The sequence below is a fragment of the Ursus maritimus genome, unplaced genomic scaffold, assembly GCF_017311325.1.
Source record: "Ursus maritimus isolate PB19 unplaced genomic scaffold, ASM1731132v1 scaffold_35, whole genome shotgun sequence".
NCBI classification, from domain to species: Eukaryota; Metazoa; Chordata; class Mammalia; order Carnivora; family Ursidae; genus Ursus; species Ursus maritimus.
Window position 1 is genome coordinate 15414956 of NW_024426119.1, and position 20577 is coordinate 15435532.

Sequence of the window (20577 nt, forward strand, 5' to 3'; positions counted from 1 at the left end):
TGCTCTTCCTATTGGCTAGGCCGGAGGCATTCCCGCAGGCGGATTGGCTGAATTTTCCAGACCCGTTTGGTTGTCATGACAACGGTTGTTTTTTCCGCCTACTGTCTTTTTTTGTCTTTCTTTTTTTTTTTTTTTAAATCTCGGCCTCTAAGATCAACAAAAATGAAATGTTCTCACTGAGGACTCAGACGTAGGACGCCTTCTCTGAATTTTGAGTAGGTCTCACCTAAGAATCTCTCTACGTTTCTACTAGCTGGGCGGAAGTTGGTTCTAGGAAACACCTTGGAAATGCCATTTCTGACCTTTATTCCTCTTCCGGAAATTTCGAGTTGGGAGTCTAGGTTGGGTTGGCCTGAGTGGGGAAGTAGACACCCCTAAGCGGTTCAGAGTCAGTACTGTTAGGTGGTTGAGACTCAAACGCGTGATAAAGGAGTGGGAATTGTGGCATTTACTCAAAAGCTAAGACTCCCAGGGAGAGGAAAATAAAAAGGTAAATGTGGTTTGTGTGGTTCGTGATTCATGTGAGCTCCCCGTTGTATGACCGGCACCTAGCGCATTCTTCGGTATGTATTATGGTCGGTGTTCAAGAAATATTCGTGGAGGGGCGCCTCGGTGGCGCAGTCGTTAAGCGTCTGCCTTCACGCTCAGGGCGTGATCCCGGGGCTTGTGGGATCGAGCCCCACATCAGGCTCCTCCGCTGGGCGCCTGCTTCTTCCTCTCCCACTCCCCCTGCTTGTGTTCCCTCTCTCGCTGGCTGTCTCTCTCGGTCAAATAAATAAAATCTTTAAAAAAAAAGAAAAAAGAAAAGAAATATTCATCGAATAAATTACCCGATGACGTGTAACAGATTTTAAAATGAGAAAGAGGGTGTAATCCAGCCTTGGGCAGAAGGGTGGGAGGATCAGGTCAAGACTGGAAAGAGGAAGGGAAAAAGGGAGAGGAAAGGTCCAACGCCCACGGTAGAGGTAGTGGAATGACAACTGATGGCAGCCTCCATCCAAGAATTTGAGCAAGCTTTCTGTTCTACCACTTTTTACTACTGTTACTGGGGTACCAAGGAGGCTTGAATGAAGTTAAGGAATCTGGATTAAATTCTGCCCTTGCCCTTGCATCTGACGTTTCTAAACTGGTTTCCTCTTCTGTAAAATCCAAATAATTGCAGCTGCTATGTGGCATGGAAAGATGTTAGTGTATCCATTGACTGATTACTGAATATTAGGTATCCAGTGAAAAGGGCTTAAGAAGGAAAAATAGATGTTAGTGCACTGAAGTTGTGAGTAAAATTCTATTTTTACTTGTTATAATATTGTGATATCAAAAGCTAGAACTATGAAAGTAACAATCCTCACCCACTCACAGGGCTTTGTAAACAGGAATGATGTGAATGGCAAAGTGCTTTTATTAACTGACTTGACATTGTCAACATTGAATAATTTAATCCATATTAGACAGATTGTATTTTCATTAAAAATGGAAATATTTTTTATATCCTTCACTGCAACTAACCTGGAACTTTACAAATAAACTTTTTGATTCAGCCTTTTGTTTAATGCCTTGTAGTCCATATTTTTTTTTCTTTTTTTTTTTTTTAAGCAATCTCTGCACCCAATGTGAGGCTTGAACTCAGGACCTGGAGATCAAGAGTCACAAGCTGTACTGACTGAGCCAGCTAGGCCCCCTAGTTCTCCTATATTTCCTGTTCCCTCCTCTCTCAGGTAACATTTATTGATCACAGTTCCTATATACTAATTTATATAAACTTTCCTGTTGAATCCACATAACAATCTTTATAAAGTCGGTAGTATTATCGAAATGTTTTGTCATTTTTTTATTGAGGTGTAATTGACATATAACATTAGTTTCAGGTATACAACATGATTAGATATTTGTATATATTGCAAAATGATCACCACAATAAGTCTTGTTAACATTCCTCATGTATTATCCCATCTTGACAGATGAAGAAACTAGGGTTCAGAACTATTAAACGTCTGGGGCTCCTGGGTAGCGCAGTCGTTAGGCATCTGCCTTTGGCTCAGGGCGTGATCCCGGCATTCCGGGATGGAGTCCCACATCGGGCTCCTCCACTGGGAGCCTGCTTCTTCCTCTCCCACTCCCCCTGCTTGTGTTCCCTCTCTCGCTGGCTGTCTATCTCTGTCAAATATATAAATTTAAAAAAAATCTTTTAAAAAAAAGAACTATTAAACGTCTTGGCTGCAATCATAGTGCTTCTGAGTTTCAAAGCTAGGATTCGTACTCTAGTCTGATTCCAAAGCCTGTGATCTTTCCACTATATTTGTCACTCCACCCATTGTCACTCTATTTATATGTGGCAGAAAGAGTGGGAAAACTTTGAAACAGTCATTGAAGGAAATCAAATATTAAATTAACCAAAAATAAATTTCTTAAAGGCCAATGGCCCTTTACAGTATGGTAAAATTCCACATAATCAATTCATTTCAATTTCTTGGTCAAGTACTGCTTTGAAAAGGTGTACATACAAACTCCAGTGGATATAGGGTGAAGGAAGATGTTTGCAGACAGAGGGAGCACCCCAAGCAAAAGCACGGACCACCGGTACTGAACTGGCATGACTGCAGACAAGGTGAATGGCTTGGCTTGGCAGGAGGTATTGGGCTTCAAGGTAGCTAGCTGTTGCCTAGTGTATTCCAACACTATGAAAGGGAGTCAGAGACAGACAGAGGTTCTGAGATTCTCACACAAATGTTTAGGTCCTGGAATGCCAGATGGGAACTCTTCTTTTCTGACACCAAAATCCCCCAGTTTGGGATAGGGGCTTGCAGTCTTGGCTCACAGAACTGTTCTGAATGGTCAAAGATTTGCTTGCTGTTTGTCAGACCCTCCTCACTTCCAATTTCTTATTCAGGTACATACGCCCCTTTTCTCCTGGCCTTGGGATTCTTTTTCTCAGATTTCCAGGACCTTCCCCCATTGGGAGTACTTCACAGATAGCCACTGTTGCAGAACTCAAGAACTTCACGCAGCAAAAATTGCCGTAGGTCAGTTCAGGGCTGGAAACCTAACAGCCCTTCTAGAAGTCCCAAAGGCAGGCCACTAGGACCATCTGAAGCTTAACCCAGGGGCTACTTAATTTGAACAAATGCACTAGAATGTAAGCTTCATGGGGGCAGGGGTATTGGTTTTGTGCACCATTCTATCTCTAGTGCCTAGAATAAATAAGGTTCTTATTTATTGTTGAATATTTATTAGGACACATTTGGGTTACCTGCTAGTATATAAGACAAGTCCAAAAGCTCAGCTCATGTTCATGGTTTCTACATCCTTAAAGAATGCTTTTCTACTTCTGTCCTTTGTGAGTTTCAGCTGCCATTATTCCAGACCATAGGGCATGAAGGGCCCAGTTTAATTTACATATCATCATAATATACATAATATATAATTTATATATCGGTGAATGAGGTAATCGACAAATTACAATTTTCACCAGATTTTTATCAGAACCCAGCGATCTTCCTAATATACTACCATGTTCTCTCCCTCAGTTGCACTTATCCCATTTCTCTTACCCACCCCCATCCATTTCTGTCTACCTTTCTGATTTTTTTCTCTCCACTAGCTAGAAGACAAAATATATTTGCTATATTAACACTAAAATGTCACTTTTTGCAAGGCACTGCAGGGAACAAAGAAGAATAAAGTATGAACCATGCCCTCAAGTTCAAAACAATGAGGGACAAATAGGGACAAAATTATTATAAGAGGCAGAACCTATAAAAGACTGAGCACAAAGGAGAAGACTAATTCTGGGTAGATGAAGGAAGGCTTACTAACAAGGAAACATTTGAGCTGAGCTTTGAAGAAAGGGTTAGAATTTAGCAGGCCGGGGGCGCCTGGGTGGCACAGCGGTTAAGCGTCTGCCTTTGGCTCAGGGCGTGATCCCGGCGTTATGGGATCGAGCCCCACATCAGGCTCCTCCGCTATGAGCCTGCTTCTTCCTCTCCCACTCCCCCTGCTTGTGTTCCCTCTCTCGCTGGCTGTCTCTATCTCTGTCGAATAAATAAATAAAATCTTAAAAAAAAAAAAAAAAGAATTTAGCAGGCGGGGATGGCAAAGGTGTTCAAGAAGTGGGAGCAGTGGGAAGAAATCTGTGGAAAACAGGAAGTAGTCTGACGCATTTGGATCATAGAAATGTTAAAGATAAAGCTACAAAAGATCCAGAAGACGAGGAATCATGCAATGTTTTTAAGAAGGATAATGACTTGGTCAAGCTTTGTTTTAGAAAGCTGACCCACTGGGCAGCATGAAGACTGGATTGTAGTGGATTGGGGAGCTAAAGGTTTCCCAGGTGAGATGTCACAAAAATTTGACTTGGATGAGTGTGAAAAATGAAAAATAGAAACAGGTATGAGGGGCAATTTTGGAAGAATGACAGAACCTCGGCAAATAACTGAACATAGGTGACGGATAATAATTGTAATGAATGTGAAAGTTTTGAGTAGTTACATTAAAATTTTCTCTCAAGAGTTATGCAAACCAAGTTAAACATAAAAATAGTAACTTCCATTGCTAATTTCTTTGGGAGAAGGAAGGGTGGGTCAGTCACTTTTCTTACAAAAAGAAAGCCTTTTCCTCTGCCTTGCTTGCATCATCTTGACATCTTTCACCTTAACCAATAGGTCAACATTACCTATCCCATGTAGGTAACCAGATAACCTATTACTGGCTGAACAGGGTGCATGGGTATGTCCCAGTCTACGGCCTGTAAACTTGCTCAGAAGCAAGATGACCCAGAGAGGTAGAAACAAACACATTTTTAGTGCCTCCATGGGCCTCCACTCTAACTGATTCTTTAAAATCTGGATCTCAAGCTTGTGAATTATCCATGTTTGTTGTTGTTTTTAAAATTTATTGATTTGAGAGAGTGAGGGAGTGTGTGCATGCATACAGGGGAGAACCAGAGGGAAAGGAAGAGAATCTCAAGCAGACTCCCCACTGAGCGTGGAGCCTGATGCAATGGGGGAGGGGAGGGCTCGATCCCACGACCCTGAGATCATGACCTGAACTGAAACCAAGAGTCAGTCACCCAACTGACTGAGCCAACCAGACACACCCTTTGTTTTTAAATAAACTTAATGCCTTCTATGAGCAAGGCATTGTGCATACTACTTAGATGGGGGAAAAGGCATGAAAACTGGGTCTCTGCCCTCATGGTGTTTAAAATATAGAGATAAGGTAAAAGAGAGAATAAAAATATAGTTTACTCATCCTTAGAAAGTGAAAAGGTACAAGTTCTGTTGAGGATAATAAACCATTGACTCAAGAGCTATAAAATTATGGTGTTCAATTATTTATGCATTTCCTGTTCTCTGTTACAACAGATAAATATTGTGAGGAACTCTAATTTTTGTATCATATCCTATCAGCTTTGGTAGAATACTGAGGAGCTGCAGAATGGAGTGTCCCAGTTGGAATATCAAGCTGATTTTTCACTAACGGCCCCAATGCTGGACTAACTTGCACCTGGGAATGTGCAGGCCTCCTTGGACACAAGAGCCAATCCCCATCTCACACAGATGACAGAGTGAAGACTGTCTCATTTCCCTTCAGTTTGTAACCCATTTCCAATTCTTTTTCTTTCTTAAAGATCTTTAATCTCTACACCCAACATGCGGCTCAAACTCATAACCCCGAGATCAATAGCTGCATGCTTCACCAACTAAGCCAGCAGATGCCCCTCCAATTCATTCTTATTCCTTCTATTTGCACACCCCTCCTTTAGGAAACCTATGCTCCCTTAGAAAATACCACCATTCCAAGACCTAACACATCAACATGAGTTGAAGTCAGGTAACTCCATATATTTTAAGCTCAGATCACATCTGGAGTAATGATTATTTATAGGTATCATACTCTGAGGAACATTAATCAACTAGAAGTATCCAGAAAATGGTGACAAGAACAGCGAAGATGCTTAAGATCCAGGTTAAACAAAGTCAAGGATACTAAGGATATTTCACTTGAGGAAGACTTAAAAAATTCAAGATAGCTGTCCCTACATCTGACGAGTTAGCATACAGGAAGACACCAGACTTACTTTTGCATTGCTCTAGAATGTAGAATAGGACCCTATGACTTAAGTTATAGGAACATCTACCAAAACAATAATAGTAATAACTGTAACTTTATAAAAGAAATGTGCTTCAATAAGTAGTGACCTCATCATCACTGGAAGAATATAACCAGAGGCATGATAATTGCACTAGTTAGGTGTCAAGAGAGAGAGGGAGAGAGTGAGAGAGAGAGAGGAGGGGAAAGAAAGGAATGGAGGGAGGGGAGAGAGAAGAAAGGGGAGGGAAGGGGAGGGGAGGGGAAGCAGGCTCCCTGATGAGCAAGGAGCCTGATGCGGGGCTTGATCCCAGGACCCTGGGATCATGACCCGAGCCAAAGGCAGACACCCAGTCAACTGAGCCACCCAGGTGCTCCAAGATGTTTTGGGTTTTTTTTTAATTCAGGCCTTCGACTGATTGGACAGGGCCCACCCACATTAGGGAGAGCAATCTGCTTTACACAATCTACAGATATTCAAATGTTAATCTCATCTAGAATCACCCACACACACACACCCAAAACAATGTTTGACTAAGTGTTTGGGTACTCCATGGTGCAGTCAAGTTGACACATAAAATTAACCATCACAATAATCATCTATCAAGAATACTGCAGAAAGAGGGACACCTGGGTGGCTCAGTTGGGCATCTGCTTTCAGCTCGGGTCATGATCCCAGAGTCCTAGGATCGAGTCCCACATTGGGATCCCTGCTCAGCAGAGAGCCTACTTCTCCCTCTCCCTCTGTGGCTCCCCACGCTTGTGCTTTCTCACTCTCTCTGTAGAAAAAAAAAAAAAAAAAAAAGGCTGCAGACTTTCTAAATTACAGAAATACCTAGCTATCTCCATCCCATAGGTTTCTTTTCTTTTCTTTTTTCTTTTCTTAAGATTTTACTTATTTGACAGAGAGAGAGGGAGAGAGCACAAGCAGGGGGAGCAGCAGGCAAAGGGAGAGGAACAGACTCTCCATTGAGCAGGGAGCCCGATGTGGGACTCGATCCCAGCACCCTGGGATCATGACCTGAGCTTAACTGACTGAGTCACACAGGCGTCCCCCCATAGGTTTCTTTTACTCGAATATCAGCATAAAGAAGTTAAAGTTCTTCCATTATTGATTCCCCTGATTATGTGTGAGAACATAACATCATTTTACACACATGGCTTTCCCATATGCTAAACTTTGGTTTAGGAGGGAAAAAACCAGTAGTTCGTAGTAGTAATTCTAACAAAACAGGAGGGTTCGTTTTACGTAACTGTGGTAGGTTAAAGATAGTCATAATCTTTTTGCTGACACTTCTATTAACAGGGGTAGCTATCTCCCTTCCCCCTGAATCTGGACTAGCTCCAAGATGGCTTGTTCAATGCTGTTGATAGGGCGAGGAGAGGTCTCTTGGCCAATAGCCAATAGGGGACCAAAGCCACCTATCAACAGCCATGTGAGTGAGCTTAGAAGCAGATCATCCAGACCGAGTAAAGGCTTCAGATGACTGAGGGCCCCGGCTATCATCTTGACTGTACCCTCATGAAAGACCCTGAGCCAGAAGCACCAAGCTAAGCTGCTTCCAAAATCTGGACCCACAGACACTGAGATGTTTGATGTTTAAGGCACTAAGTTCTAGAGTTACACATAATTATTTCACAGCAATAGATAATACAAAACTCTGGGGAGTGTGTGGCTAATAGTGACGTTCAAGGAAACCAGGTACACCGTAACAACTTATTCTCTGAGCAAATGCTAACAGCATGGTAGTCTCGATAGCAGTTCAATGAAGACATTCATGCCTTTTTAAAGGCAGGTTGGGATGCAGTGGATGGGAGACTTACCACATCTCTTCCAGTTCCCTTGTCCAACACTCCTCTTATGAAATCTCTTGCTCTTGAAAATCTAAAGGATAGAATCCCTAGGATAGCAAGTTTGGAGCATCCCATATTATGGAAGAATTTCCACATATGTAATGGGGGAAGGGCAGGCTTTGGGTCATCCTTGAACTGCCAGATTGGAAACTTGAGTGTCTTGAGTTGTGCTACCAATCACACAGGCAGTGGAAAAAATCAAATTCTTCCTTTACAGAGCACAACGTATCAATGACAATCTGCAGAATTCTGCACTTCCCAAAGCTTTTCCCCCACATAGAGACTGAATATTACCACCTAAAGCAAAAATGATTTAGAAGTTCACACTCAAGATTCAGCAGAGCCCACAATGAAAATTAGTTTCTAGTGAATCCAGTCCATTTTCTGTAGTGATGATAAAGAATTAAAAGAGACATACAATTTGTTTGGGCTAATCAAAAGCATCTCTTAGAAACCCATACCTTCCATATGCTCTCAGTGATAGCTATTGGCCTAAAAATAAGCCTAGAAGCAGCTCTCAGTGGTAGGTACTTAATTAAACCTTAAAAGGCACCACGTCCTTGCATTGCACAATTTGGTGAGCAAAAAATCAGGGGAAAATGAGAAATTCTAGTTGTTAATTTCTCCTTAAAAGTTTCCTTTAGATCAGAGAGGATGAATGGTTTCCTACCCTTTGCCAATTCTGATCCAGTGGCAACGGGTGCCTAAAATACAGCATTGGATGGTATTGATGGGCAACTAACTGTGCCCCTGTTCTGACTGAAAGGCAAGGCAAGAAGGCAAGTCTGCTGGGAATCCTCCATCCCTCTACTAGAAGAGAAATTCCAACCCATCAAAGAAGGGCTGAAGAGGAGTGTTCTTTCTTACCTAGTAATTATCTTCTCGGATCCTAGAAGAGAAAGGTTAGTGACAAACATCATCTATGGTTCAGCACCATGCTGTGCTACCACTGGTTATCAAGGGCAAGGGTAGCTGTTTGGGTGGTGGGGTGGAATGCAGTGAGCACTGGGAGAACTTCTACTCTTTTTTTTTTTGACAATTTTATGCAGGAACTGCCAAAGTTTTAGTGTTTAATATTTAACAGCACGACTGTACTACATGCAAAGCTCTTTGCACTTGTTACCTCCTTTAATTCTAATAACAACCCATTCTGTCTTATAGATGAGACAGATGAAGCTCAGAAAGCTTAAGTTGTTCAAAGCTGCACGATTCAAAGCCCTTGTCTGACACCAAAACCTATATTCTTTCCACAACTACAGAAATCATTTGTGTGGCCTGTGAATTTGTACAGAATACACAGGGCAGAGAGGAGACAGTGCCCAGTAGGTCCAGCCACAAAATAGGTAATGTTTATTTTTCTTAGTAAGAAATAGTTTTGGGGCGCCTGGGTGGCTCAGTCGGTAAGCGTCCAGCTCTCGATCTCAGCTCAGGTCTTGATCTCCGGGTCGTGAGTTCAAGCCCCCCACTGGGCTCCATGCCCAGCATGGAGCCTATTTCAAAAAAAAAAAAGAATGAAAGAATGAATGAATAAAGAAAAAGAAATAGTTGTTTTGGACATATAGTTGACCTTTGAACCATACGGGGGAGTTAGGGGCACCAACCACACAGTGGAAAATCCATGTGTAACTTTTCACTCCACCAAAACTTAATTACTAATAACCTATGTTGACCAGAAGCCTTATCGATTACATACTCATAACATGTTTTGTACAACATATGTATTACATACTGTATTACAATAAAGTAAGCTAGAAGAAAGAAAATGTTAAGAATATCATAAGGACAACAAAGAAATAAAACATTAAACATTTAAATATCATAAGAAAATGTTAAGAATATCATAAGGACAACAAAGAAATAAAACATTAAACATTTAAATGTTTAGATAAAATGTTAAGAATATCATAAGGACAACAAAGAAATAAAACATTAAACATTTTAAAAATTTTTAAAAAGAACATAAGGAAAATACATTTACTATACTCTACTTATTGAAAAAAGTCCACGTGTAACTGGACCCATGCAGTTCAAACCCATGTTGTTCAAGGGTCAACTGTAATTCTTAATTCAAGATGATTGAGTCATTAACTGAGAGAAGATATTTCAACCTTGACATATCTAATATTGTGATACATTAAGTCTTTTTTCTTTTTTTTTAAGACTTTAAGTAATCTCTATACCCAAGGCAGGGCTCAAACTTACAACCCCAAGATGAAGAGTCACAAGCTCTACCAACAGGGCCAGCCAGGTGCCCCATGAAGTCTTCAAGAAGTAAGAAACTGTGTTTCCAGGGGAGTTGGAAGGTAAGTTCGAAATCAGGTTGTATTTGCTACAGAATTCAAGTATTCCCATTTATGAAAAACTAATAGTAAAATGTCCAGAGTCTGTTTAAGTGTTACAAATACCATTTTTAAAAGAGTTTTCTGTATGTCAAATTGTTATGGTTCAAATGATGAAGCGTGTTAGCAGCTAAAATAAAGTCACCAGAGTAAGAAAAATGTTTCAAATATCAGTTTATCACTTGCATATTAACAACAATAAAAATAAGGATTTTCTGACAAAAGAATTTTAGTTCTAAAGTATTTGGACAGCTATCACTGAAATTTTCATTTTGACATAAGATGCAGCAGGATATGGAAGACACAAAAACAAAGCACAAAAGTTAAAATATTAAAAATTATTATCTTCTGTACTTGGTTCATTACTAATCACATTTTCTGTAACTAATTGCAGTTGCTTACTAAGCTCCTGCATTAACAATCGAGGTTTATGCCACATATTTGTATTAAATAAGTTTTAAAGAAATAAGGCTTTATCTACATAAAAAAAAATCAGTAGCAATTATGAAACAGGTCAACAGGTAGTCGTGCATCTAAATCTGATGTAATATTAAAAAATAGAGAAATCTATCTGTTCTTCTTGTGTTTTGGGGAACATCAGGAGGACTCCATTGTATAGAGTTCTCCCCATATATACTTCTTCCACCCTTGACAGGGACCCTGGTTTTTCCAGTGCAAAGTCCTACATCCATCACAGGCTACTTGACGACAGGCTACTTGCTCCTTTCCTAGTAAGATGGCAGGCATGGACTATGGTCACTCTTTCTGTCTCCCTCCTCTGCCCTTCAACAACTACAGCCTGATCAAGTATTCTTTTTAAAAAAGTTATTTTACATCCAAATTTCTTAACCATAGTCCATCCTCCATCTCTACACATAACTATGTTGAAGCATGTTGATACTGACAATTACTACAGTGTTACATTTACTAATACCAAAAAAAAAAAAAAAAAAAAAAAAAAAAAAAACCCAAGTAGCCATAACTGAATGAATATGAAAATTATGCAAATGTCAACTTGAGTGAGATCACTATGTTTGAATTTCAGGATGTTTAATATAAACTGTTTTATAAAACTAATTATGAAACACAAAGACAATAGAAATATAAGTTATTTATTAATCAATCCACTTACAAAGCAGGTGGCTTAATGCAAGCTTATTGACATCTTCACATATGATCCATGGGAACATGTCTTCCACATACAGACAGTGACGTTACTGACTGATGCATTTGCAATCTGGGGCATATTAAGCATATTTAGACAAATAAAATTAGGCTATCCTGTATATGAAAGTATCTTGATAATATGCATCCTGAAGTGGATTAAAACTTTCTCCAAAGGAGAAATGTTAGTATGTTAACTTAACTTTATATTCTATATTATGCAGTAAATCTTAACTATAGAAATTAAAAATTTTAAATCAGTGATCGACTCTTGGTAATGTATGAAGTGGGAGTCTAAAACCAGAGCAACAGTAGGTTGACAGTATAATTTGTGCCTCACAGTATCTGCAGATTTACTGTTTTCAAGTTTAAAGAGAAATAAAACAAGAGACATGTAGATTCAGCTGACTTTATTTATCTTTAAACTAATAAAATCCCTTAAAAGTGATCCTGGGACCTTTAGAAGTTCTATGAATGCAGAGATACCTGCCAATGACTGCAATTCTAAATCCTGACTGAATGTGTTTATTACAAAATCAATGTTAAGCAGATATCCTTACTATACGTGCTTAGCAGAAGACTGAACAAAATTCTACATGTCTTCTTCAATTTCCCTAAAATTTTGTTAAATCTGCAAGTATGTACAATCCAGCTAATTGAAATTAGTATTTAGTGTTCATCAGAGCTGTTTCACAGCAGCAAAAACTGACTCAGGGAAATAAAGTTCTAAACGATGTAGGAAAAAGATAAATACGATCAGAACAGCAGTCTAAATGTATGATATCAATATTCAACTCTATCTGCATTGTGCTGAAAGGAAAAGGATACACCAAGAAAATTTCTATTGATCACTCTGGTGATATGAATACCACCTGCATCTGATTGAATATGGTTTGTATTTTGTTCCCAGTTATTAAGGATGGTGTTTAACTCAGAACTCCATATTGTAAATATACAGCAGCCATTTTGTCCTAATTAAGGAATGTCTTAATACACAATATTATCATTTTCTAGAGGATCTTTATACATTAAACTAAAGTACATGATTGATTAAATTAAAGGTTAGTAATGGATAAAAAAATTCATAATTCTCAAGACCTGGTACTATGTAAAAAACAAAAAGACCACAAAATTCTACTTACTAAAGCAGCTAATCTTGCCTGCAAGTTTAGGGTCACAAGCCCATAATATGTGCAAAGAAATGCAATACAAGGAACCATGCAAAAATACAGTAAAATGATACAGGAAAAATGTCAAATCTAGAAAAAAAAGCTTTTATAAATACATCAAACTCAACTGTATACATAAACTGTAGGTCTAGCATTAGTTGTACCATACAGCAGAGCCGCACTCTTAAGTTCAAGGCTTCCAAATCTGCGCAGGTAAGTCACGCCATCTTTGGTTGACTGCAGTACCAGGAGGATGGGAATGAGAGGGAGGGCAAGAGTTCTGAAACATGGTGTCAACTTTCACTTGGCAGCTGGGCCTCAATGTCCACTCTGCATATGGGGCACTTCTTATTGGTAATCAACCACTGGTCAACACACACTTGGTGGAAAAGGTGCATACAGGGAAGGCGTCTATTACAGGCAAACAAAACAAAAAGCAAAAATTGCAGAAGTGAATTTCATGACAACTGCATGTGGCATTTACTTTTAAATAAATGATAACATGTAATAATTCAGCAGTGTTTTGAAGTTACTAGGCGTCTTTCCCTTCTTTAAAAAAACAAAACAAACAAACCATATACCCAATCTCTCTAACGAGTTACACCTATATTAAATTACTACTTTGGGCAATATAATGTGTAAATGACCACGATAATTAACTGTCACAGCTATGGAACCAAATTACATAAAATCATAAGAATTTTAAGAATGACAATTATCCTGGCAATTATTCCGGTTTGGTTTCTATACCTGAGCTGCCAATGCAATGAGGTTGGCAGTATGTTCCCTGTGACATAATACTGCAAATATATTTTTAATATCAAATCACTGCATTTATTCAGCATTTAAAAATGTATTTCATTTAATTCTCAAAAACAGTAGCATTCATGTTACAGTAAATATATTAATTAAGGAATGTTAATATGCAATATTATTTTTTATCTAGAGGATTTTTATACATTAAACTTGAGTACATGACTGATTAAAGGTTAATAATATTGTTTTCAATAATATTGTTATATCCACTTAATATCATGCTACTCTAGGTTAATCCGTTTTGGAATATATTTGTATTATCAAACCATGTTGTAATACAATGAAATAAATACAACGTTATAGGTCTATTATATCTCAAAAAAAAATTAAGGGAAAAAATAAAAGTAGGTTAAAAGAAAATGGTTACTTCACTATACTAACCCTAGGCTATCAATTAGAAATTGAGAAATAATGTTTCCAGGCAATACATGATAATATTAAATCTAAATGAGCGGTGAGATATAGAGTTACTGATTAAAGTGTCCAGCTCTACTTCCATCCACTGTTAAGAATTGTCATACACTTTCAGATTTCCTAATATTTTATAAAATCAGTAGCTAAAAAGAGGTGTTCCAATTACTGTGTGAACAAGATTGTCAATGCTGTAAATATAATTACCTTCCATATTTATAAACCTTCTTTGGAAATACAGTGTTCTGAAATAGCCTTGGGGCACCTGGGTCGCTCAGATGGTTAAGCATCTGCCTTCAGCTCAGATCATGATCCCAGGGTCCTGGGGGATCTGCCTGCATTGGGCTCCCTGCTCAGCGAGGAGTCTGCTTCTCCCTCTCCCTCTCTCCCCCACTCGTGTGCTCACACTTTCTCTCAAATAAATAAAATCTTAAAACGTTTTTGAAATAGCCTTTTATGTGGTACGGTAGCCAATTGTGCGTAATTTTTTTCTCTCTCGGCCAACTGAAGAAATATGAAAAAGTTATCCTTACATGTTAGGGCAACAAAATCATCATGTGGTTCTGTTGTATATGTTATAGAACTTGTTTCTACACATATTATCTTACATGAGGAAAGACAATAAAAATATAACAATTACTTAAGAGATTATAAAAAGAAAATGCCTGGGGCACCTGGGTGGCTCAGTAGGTTAAGCATCTGACTCCTGATTGTGGCTCAGGTCACGATCTCAGGCTCTATGGGAATGAGCCCTATGTTGGGCTTCCTGCTGGGTGTACAGTTTGCTTGAGATTCTCTTTTCCCCTCTCCCTGTGCCCCTCCCCTCACTCACTCTCGAAAGAAAGAAAGAAAGAAAGAAAGAAAGAAAGAAAGAAAGAAAGAAAGAAAGAAAAGAAAAGAAAGAAAAAAAAGAAGAAAAAGCCTAAAATTAAAGTGGGTAGCATAGTTACATTTCTAAATCACAAAACTGCAAGGAGAGAAGAGTCTTATAAACTGAGAATTTCAGGACAAAACTAATTTATAAAAGATACTGTAAGACAAATTGCATGGAGCTAATGAGGATTGCCCTCTTTAAGCTTTGAATACATTAATATAATTGTCTTAGGCTGTGAAGCCTCCAAATTCTCCTTTCTGAAAGATGTATAGAAGACAATTTGATCATGAAACTTCCCTGGCCAAATCTTGGTGTACCCCTAAAATTGGCATCTATTTTCCACTACCAACCCCTCTGCTGGTAATACAAAGACTCATCCTTCTATTCTTCCTCTCACTGTAAAAAGGCAATTCTACATGTCAGATATTGGTAACAGGTAATGCCAGGAATAATCTTTATTTGGTTTCTAGTCTACTTTGAAATAAAATTTCTTGTACAGTTTTGACAACAGATTTTAGATAATTAATGTCTAGTTACCTCACATCTTCACCTTCCTCTAAAATAGACAAACAGATAGTACATTTTTCCTCTGTGTCCTCCTCAGTCCCTTCTTCCCCATCTTGTTTGCAGTGCAGTTTCCTCTGTGAGAACCAATCAGTTGTTACCTTATTAGTAGAGATGACATTATTGAACAACTGAGTAAAGTCTGTGTTTACTTGAAAAACAAAAACAAAACAAAACCAAACATTCACACCCACATTTCCCAGGTACAGCTGTCATGAATTCATGGATGAATTAAGTGACTACCACCAACTGTTCTTTTAAGACCCTGAAATAGCATCAAAAGCAAAATCAAATGTAACAGAAATTCATTAGTTTCTATTATTTTTAATCCACAATTAGGATGATACACAATATAAACTCTATTTTTGTTCCATCATGAGTATAGCTACATGAATTTTATTTTACTAATGAGTATTTCAAATAATACCCAAATAAATTAATGCTAATTATAGTCTTTAGCTTAGTTGAAAGGACTTAAATTAGAAGACATTTAGGACTTAGATAGTTGAAAGGACCTAAATCACTAATATACTTACAAAACAGATAAAACAATACAAAGAACAGTAATTTTCATACTTTATTGTTCTCTGTGTAGCAGAGGACATTGTTGTTTGTTGAAAGAAACTTATTTAACATGTCTGCTCCTTAACTTCCAGATATACTACTACATAAGGAATTGAGGGTAGAATATAAGAAATGTAAATCAATTAAATGTCCAAATAAACGGCTAGTTAAATTATGGTACTGCCATATGATGAAATTTTGTATATGCTATTAAAAAGAATACGGGTGACCTGTGAGTGAGGAAAGAGGAGGAAAAGAAAATGTGCAAAACTGTGCATATCATCCCCTTTGTGTTACTTTTGAAAGGGAAAGAAAAAATCCATACACATGCACATTATTGTAAATGCATAAAAATATCTGGACGATTACCTAAGAAAGCCTTAACTATGATTTTTCTTCTGGGAAGGAAGACTGGGGTCGGCAGGGTAAGAAACTTCGAATATGTATTTTTAGACTGTCAATTATTAAAAAAAAAAACAAAAACAAAAAACTACATACGTGCTGTTTTAGTAATAAATAATGTAGTTGCTAGACTCCATAATCTCAAAAAAGGTCCATAATATTAAATTTTATGCACTTCAACAATAATATATAGACATTTTATAGGATAAATTCTTACCTTTTTATATTTATGTGGATATGTACATCTTTCAATTGTCCCCTGGGATGCACCACGATTCACATTTCCTAATCTTTCTTCCAAATGAATCAGTTCCTGAAGGTAAAGAATAATTAGTATCTAAAGCCAGGATGATTATTTCTTGAACAGCACTGTTAATATTGTAAAAGCAATAAAGTTCCATACTTATAAACCTGCAACGTAAATACAAAAGCCATATATGGTAAGGCAAATGTTTATAATTCTTTTCTCAGCCAATGTAGTAGTATGGCAAAGTTATCCTTACAGATTAGGACACCATATTACTACGTGGTACTATAGAAGTCAGTTAGTATGTATGCGTGGAGAAGATGGAATCATTGAGCAAAATAGGGAAACAAATGAAAGGATAGTTCAAAGTCCCTCTGACTCCAACTTCCAAACTGACAAGAAGAAAAAAACAAAACTTCAAATCATATTCAAATGATTTGTTCTTCCTGAAAATTCAAAAAAGATAGTTAGCTACGAACTTAGGTTACTTAGGTTTCTTTTGTCCAGTAGTGTTTCTCTAAAAATAAGCTTAGTCAAAAGCAGTTGAGATTTTCCCCCACATTTAATGGTATAGTTCTTTCTCTGGTATTTATATTGATCTCACAAACTGCTATATTCTTTTATATTACATATTTTTATTTACTCACCTTTAACTATGTGGATAACTCTGATACGAAGATTAATATTGCTTATTAAATCTTTCTGTAATAACCCCCAGAAGCAGTATCAAAAATTCAGACATTGTGCTGCCTTCTGATCCCCAGCCAGTGCAGCAATCCAACTCAACTATGAATACTAATAATACATATATTCTCTCTCTACATTAAAGGTACTGTGACAAATATCTTCATTAATTGCATTACACACCTCAAAATTGCCCCTGAAAGGACCTCTGAATGATGTTCCATCCAATCCTGATGAAATGTAACGAATATGAGGATAGCCTGCCATGTCAGGAACCTATTTTAATAGAAGACATAGGCTAAATCAAGTAAGAGTAAGCTCATGTTTTAACACACTAAATAACTGAGACACTCCATTCTCTCCATCAGCTACTCACAAAATTCAACTTCAATAAGTACACATGACTCCAAGTAAGCACTCTGTAAAAGGGTTAGGTTCTTCTTCAAATATAATCTCTTAAAATAACTATTAAAATACAAGAAGAAAAAAAAAGCTTTTCCATGAGATAACAGGTTTCTTCTATTTGATTTATTTTGCACAAAGAATCCTAAATAGAAAATACCCAAAGTTAATACTGATGCTCTTGGCAGGCTAAACATATTAAGTGCAAAATTTTCCTAAGATTTTGTCAGTTTCAGAGAACTTTATTAAACCATATTATGAAATAAAAATGAACAAAATTTTCCAACAAAACTTATTTCCCTTCCTCTAACTTCCTAATAGCCAAAGGTACTCTGGTTCCTTTTTTTGTTTGGTTCTGTAAGTGAAAGTTTTAATACTGTTTTCTAATTTTTTGTTAGGCATACTCAATCTTCATTATTCATGAACTTGCCTACTTGATAAAAATTATTTGTAACTCCAAAATCAATACCTGTGCTCTCCATCATTCACGGACACGTACACAGCAGCAAAAAAATCTGAGTTGCCTGACACACAGAACAAGGCTCCGCCTTCTTGCTTCAGCTCTTATACTATAAACAAGGGTCTTTCTGTGATCTATTTGAGTTTCCATTTTTGTGCTTTTTACTGGTGATTTTAAAATGGCCACCAAACTTAAGTGCTGGGGGCTAGTATTCCTAAGTGCAAGAAGGCTGTGATAGGCCTTATGGGTAAAATGTGTGTAGATAAGCTTCATTCAGGCATGAGTTTTGTTGGCCACGAGCTCAATGCTAATGATTCAATAATACATATCAAATAAGGTGTCTTAAACTGAAACAGACATCAAAACAAGGTTCGGTACTGACTGGCTGCTGTGACCAGAGGCTTGCAATAACCTAACCCTATATTTGCCGCAAGAAAAATGGCTCTATATTTACCTACTCAGTGTTTGCACAACTTTATAAAATGTAACTACCGTACATAACAACAGTAGACTGTATTAAAAAGGGAGATTCTGGTATAGAGTACCATTCTTCCATCATTATGAATAAATCTCCAACATTATTTTTTAGTCAGCTTCCACTGAATCACAACATACTTCTAGCAAGTTTATGGCTTTAAGAGACAATTCGTATGTAACTGAAAAGAATTTAAAATAAGCAGTAACTTTTAACCTTCATAGCCTATTATTCAAATATCTACAACTTTCCTTACAGTCAAAATCAACACTACCAAGCTCTCAGCAGATAACCTAACCTCCTACACATCTCTAAGGAAAACTAGAAATAAGAAAGGAACTCTTGCCCCTCAAATTATTTAAACCTGCACTTGCCCTGTAACCCTCCCTCAGTCTCCTTTGTGCAGGAAGGCAGCTTTATTTCTTATTGCTGAGTAACCCCCATCCCTAAGACCTACAGATACCAACTTACTTGGAGTTCCTTGTGCTTTTGCTGTTTGACAGCTCCTTACATGCTATAACCACTGTTAAGAGTACTATTCTCAATTCCAAAGCCTAAGTCACAGCTATAATAAAGCATCTTGGAAACCATTCCTGCAATGTCTTTACCCCCACGAGATGAAAAAACTTCCTTACTAGTACCACTTTTATAACTAGTAGGTATTATGAACAGTAAACTCAATATACTTTTGCTGAACTTGTTCTTTAGAACTCAAATTGGTATCAACAAGATCTGAATCTGTTCAAATCAGACAGAGAATCAGTATAGTCCTGCAGATCAAAAAATAAAGGATGAACGTATCAAAACAGACCTATTAGTAGGTGTGACAAAATAAAGCATATGTTCTAGTGACAGTGGATTAAGATTGTCATCTTGGTAGAGAAGAAAAAACTATCATTTTTTATATTAAGTGTACATTTCACAATGCAAATACAAATACAGACTTTAATATATCTTACATCTTTTTATAGCACAATTTCAATCTAATAATAATAATTCTCAAATTCCATTAAAACACAACAACTAATAACATTTAAAAATTTTCCAATAAAGTATTTAATTTAGAAAAGGAAGAATACTTTAGAAGGAGACTATGTCAGAATTCTGAAATTCTTCTATTTTACCATTAAAGGAAGAGCTCCCAGCTGTAAGTGATGAAGTCGTGGAGGTGCATGGTAATGGGCCAAGTGAGGATGCAGTGCTCCAGGTGTGTAAGTAGCTGCGGTCACTCCAGCTTCGATTCCCAGTTCCCTGACAAACGATGAGAACACTATCTTTTAGCCATCCTTACTGTGTCTTTTTTTTTTTACCAACAGAAATGGGGGAGTATATTAATATTTTTTAAAGTAATACAAAGTTTCTTAACTGACACAGCTGAGAAAAAGATAATTTAGCTCCAAAGACGTAATTAATTTCAAATTCATTTCAGCAATTAAAACTCAAAAATTCAATTTTGTGACCATGAGAAGCAAAGCATATGTATTCAGTTTCACATCCTACGAAGGAAACATGATGAATGACCCTTAAGGTTCCTTCCAATCTAAAAGTCTGATTCCACTTGAGGATCATACACAATAGCCTCATTTTCTGGTTTATATGAATGTTACAGACGCTCCCAGGGCTTTTGTTTGTTGGATAGTGTCTGTGGGTTGTTGGCATCAAGATAATTAGAAGAACAAACACTTCTATACCTTATAAAGTAAGGGTAAACAAAATTTAAGAAAGAACAAAATTGGTAAATACTCAATTTTCATTCACTTATTCTCTTATGTTTTGCCTCAAATGTCATTGTGGATCAAAGTTTCAAACTCTGCCTACAGACAGAGATGCAAATCGGCTTCCATTTCTCTAAAAAAGACCACATGCCTAGGACACAGGCTCGATTTCCCTTGTCAATAAACAGGGATTAGGAGTGGTAAAGCAGATCTGAGTACAAAGGTGGGGGAGTGGGTAAGGAAGTTGTGAAAGATCCATTTAGGGAGTTAACTTTGATGGCAGATACCCCTGAAAAACAACAAAAAAGCTCTACTCCTGTTTGACATGGTTCTCTGCCCCAGAACTCAAG

The 20577-nt window shown here is 37.5% G+C and overlaps 1 protein-coding gene and 1 long non-coding RNA gene across 7 annotated transcripts in view; one reads left to right on the forward strand and one right to left on the reverse strand.

The window, feature by feature from the left end:
* The first annotated feature begins 128 nt into the window (after positions 1-128).
* Positions 129-19720, forward strand: LOC121100223. Of its 2 annotated transcripts, XR_005831970.1 has the most exons (4): positions 129-563; positions 1594-1715; positions 10102-10244; positions 19645-19720. It is a non-coding gene; the product is annotated as an uncharacterized LOC121100223 (long non-coding RNA). The 2 variants fall into 2 exon arrangements; XR_005831969.1 differs by lacking the exons at positions 10102-10244; positions 19645-19720 and adding an exon at positions 8708-9781.
* The window catches only part of RNF111 (ring finger protein 111), an 84824-nt gene continuing 74684 nt past the window's right edge, over positions 10438-20577 (reverse strand). For 3 of the 5 annotated variants that reach the window (XM_008706032.2, XM_008706029.2, XM_040620578.1), the window contains exons 10-14: positions 19637-19763; positions 17359-17451; positions 16462-16557; positions 15252-15379; positions 10438-13024 (exon numbers count right to left, since the gene is read on the reverse strand). In XM_008706032.2, the coding sequence (XP_008704254.1) occupies positions 12907-13024; positions 15252-15379; positions 16462-16557; positions 17359-17451; positions 19637-19763 (562 nt within the window). In that variant the 3' untranslated portion in view covers positions 10438-12906. The remainder of the gene's footprint in view (positions 13025-15251; positions 15380-16461; positions 16558-17358; positions 17452-19636; positions 19764-20577) is intronic. The other 2 variants (XM_008706033.2, XM_008706031.2) reach the window with 1 other exon arrangement.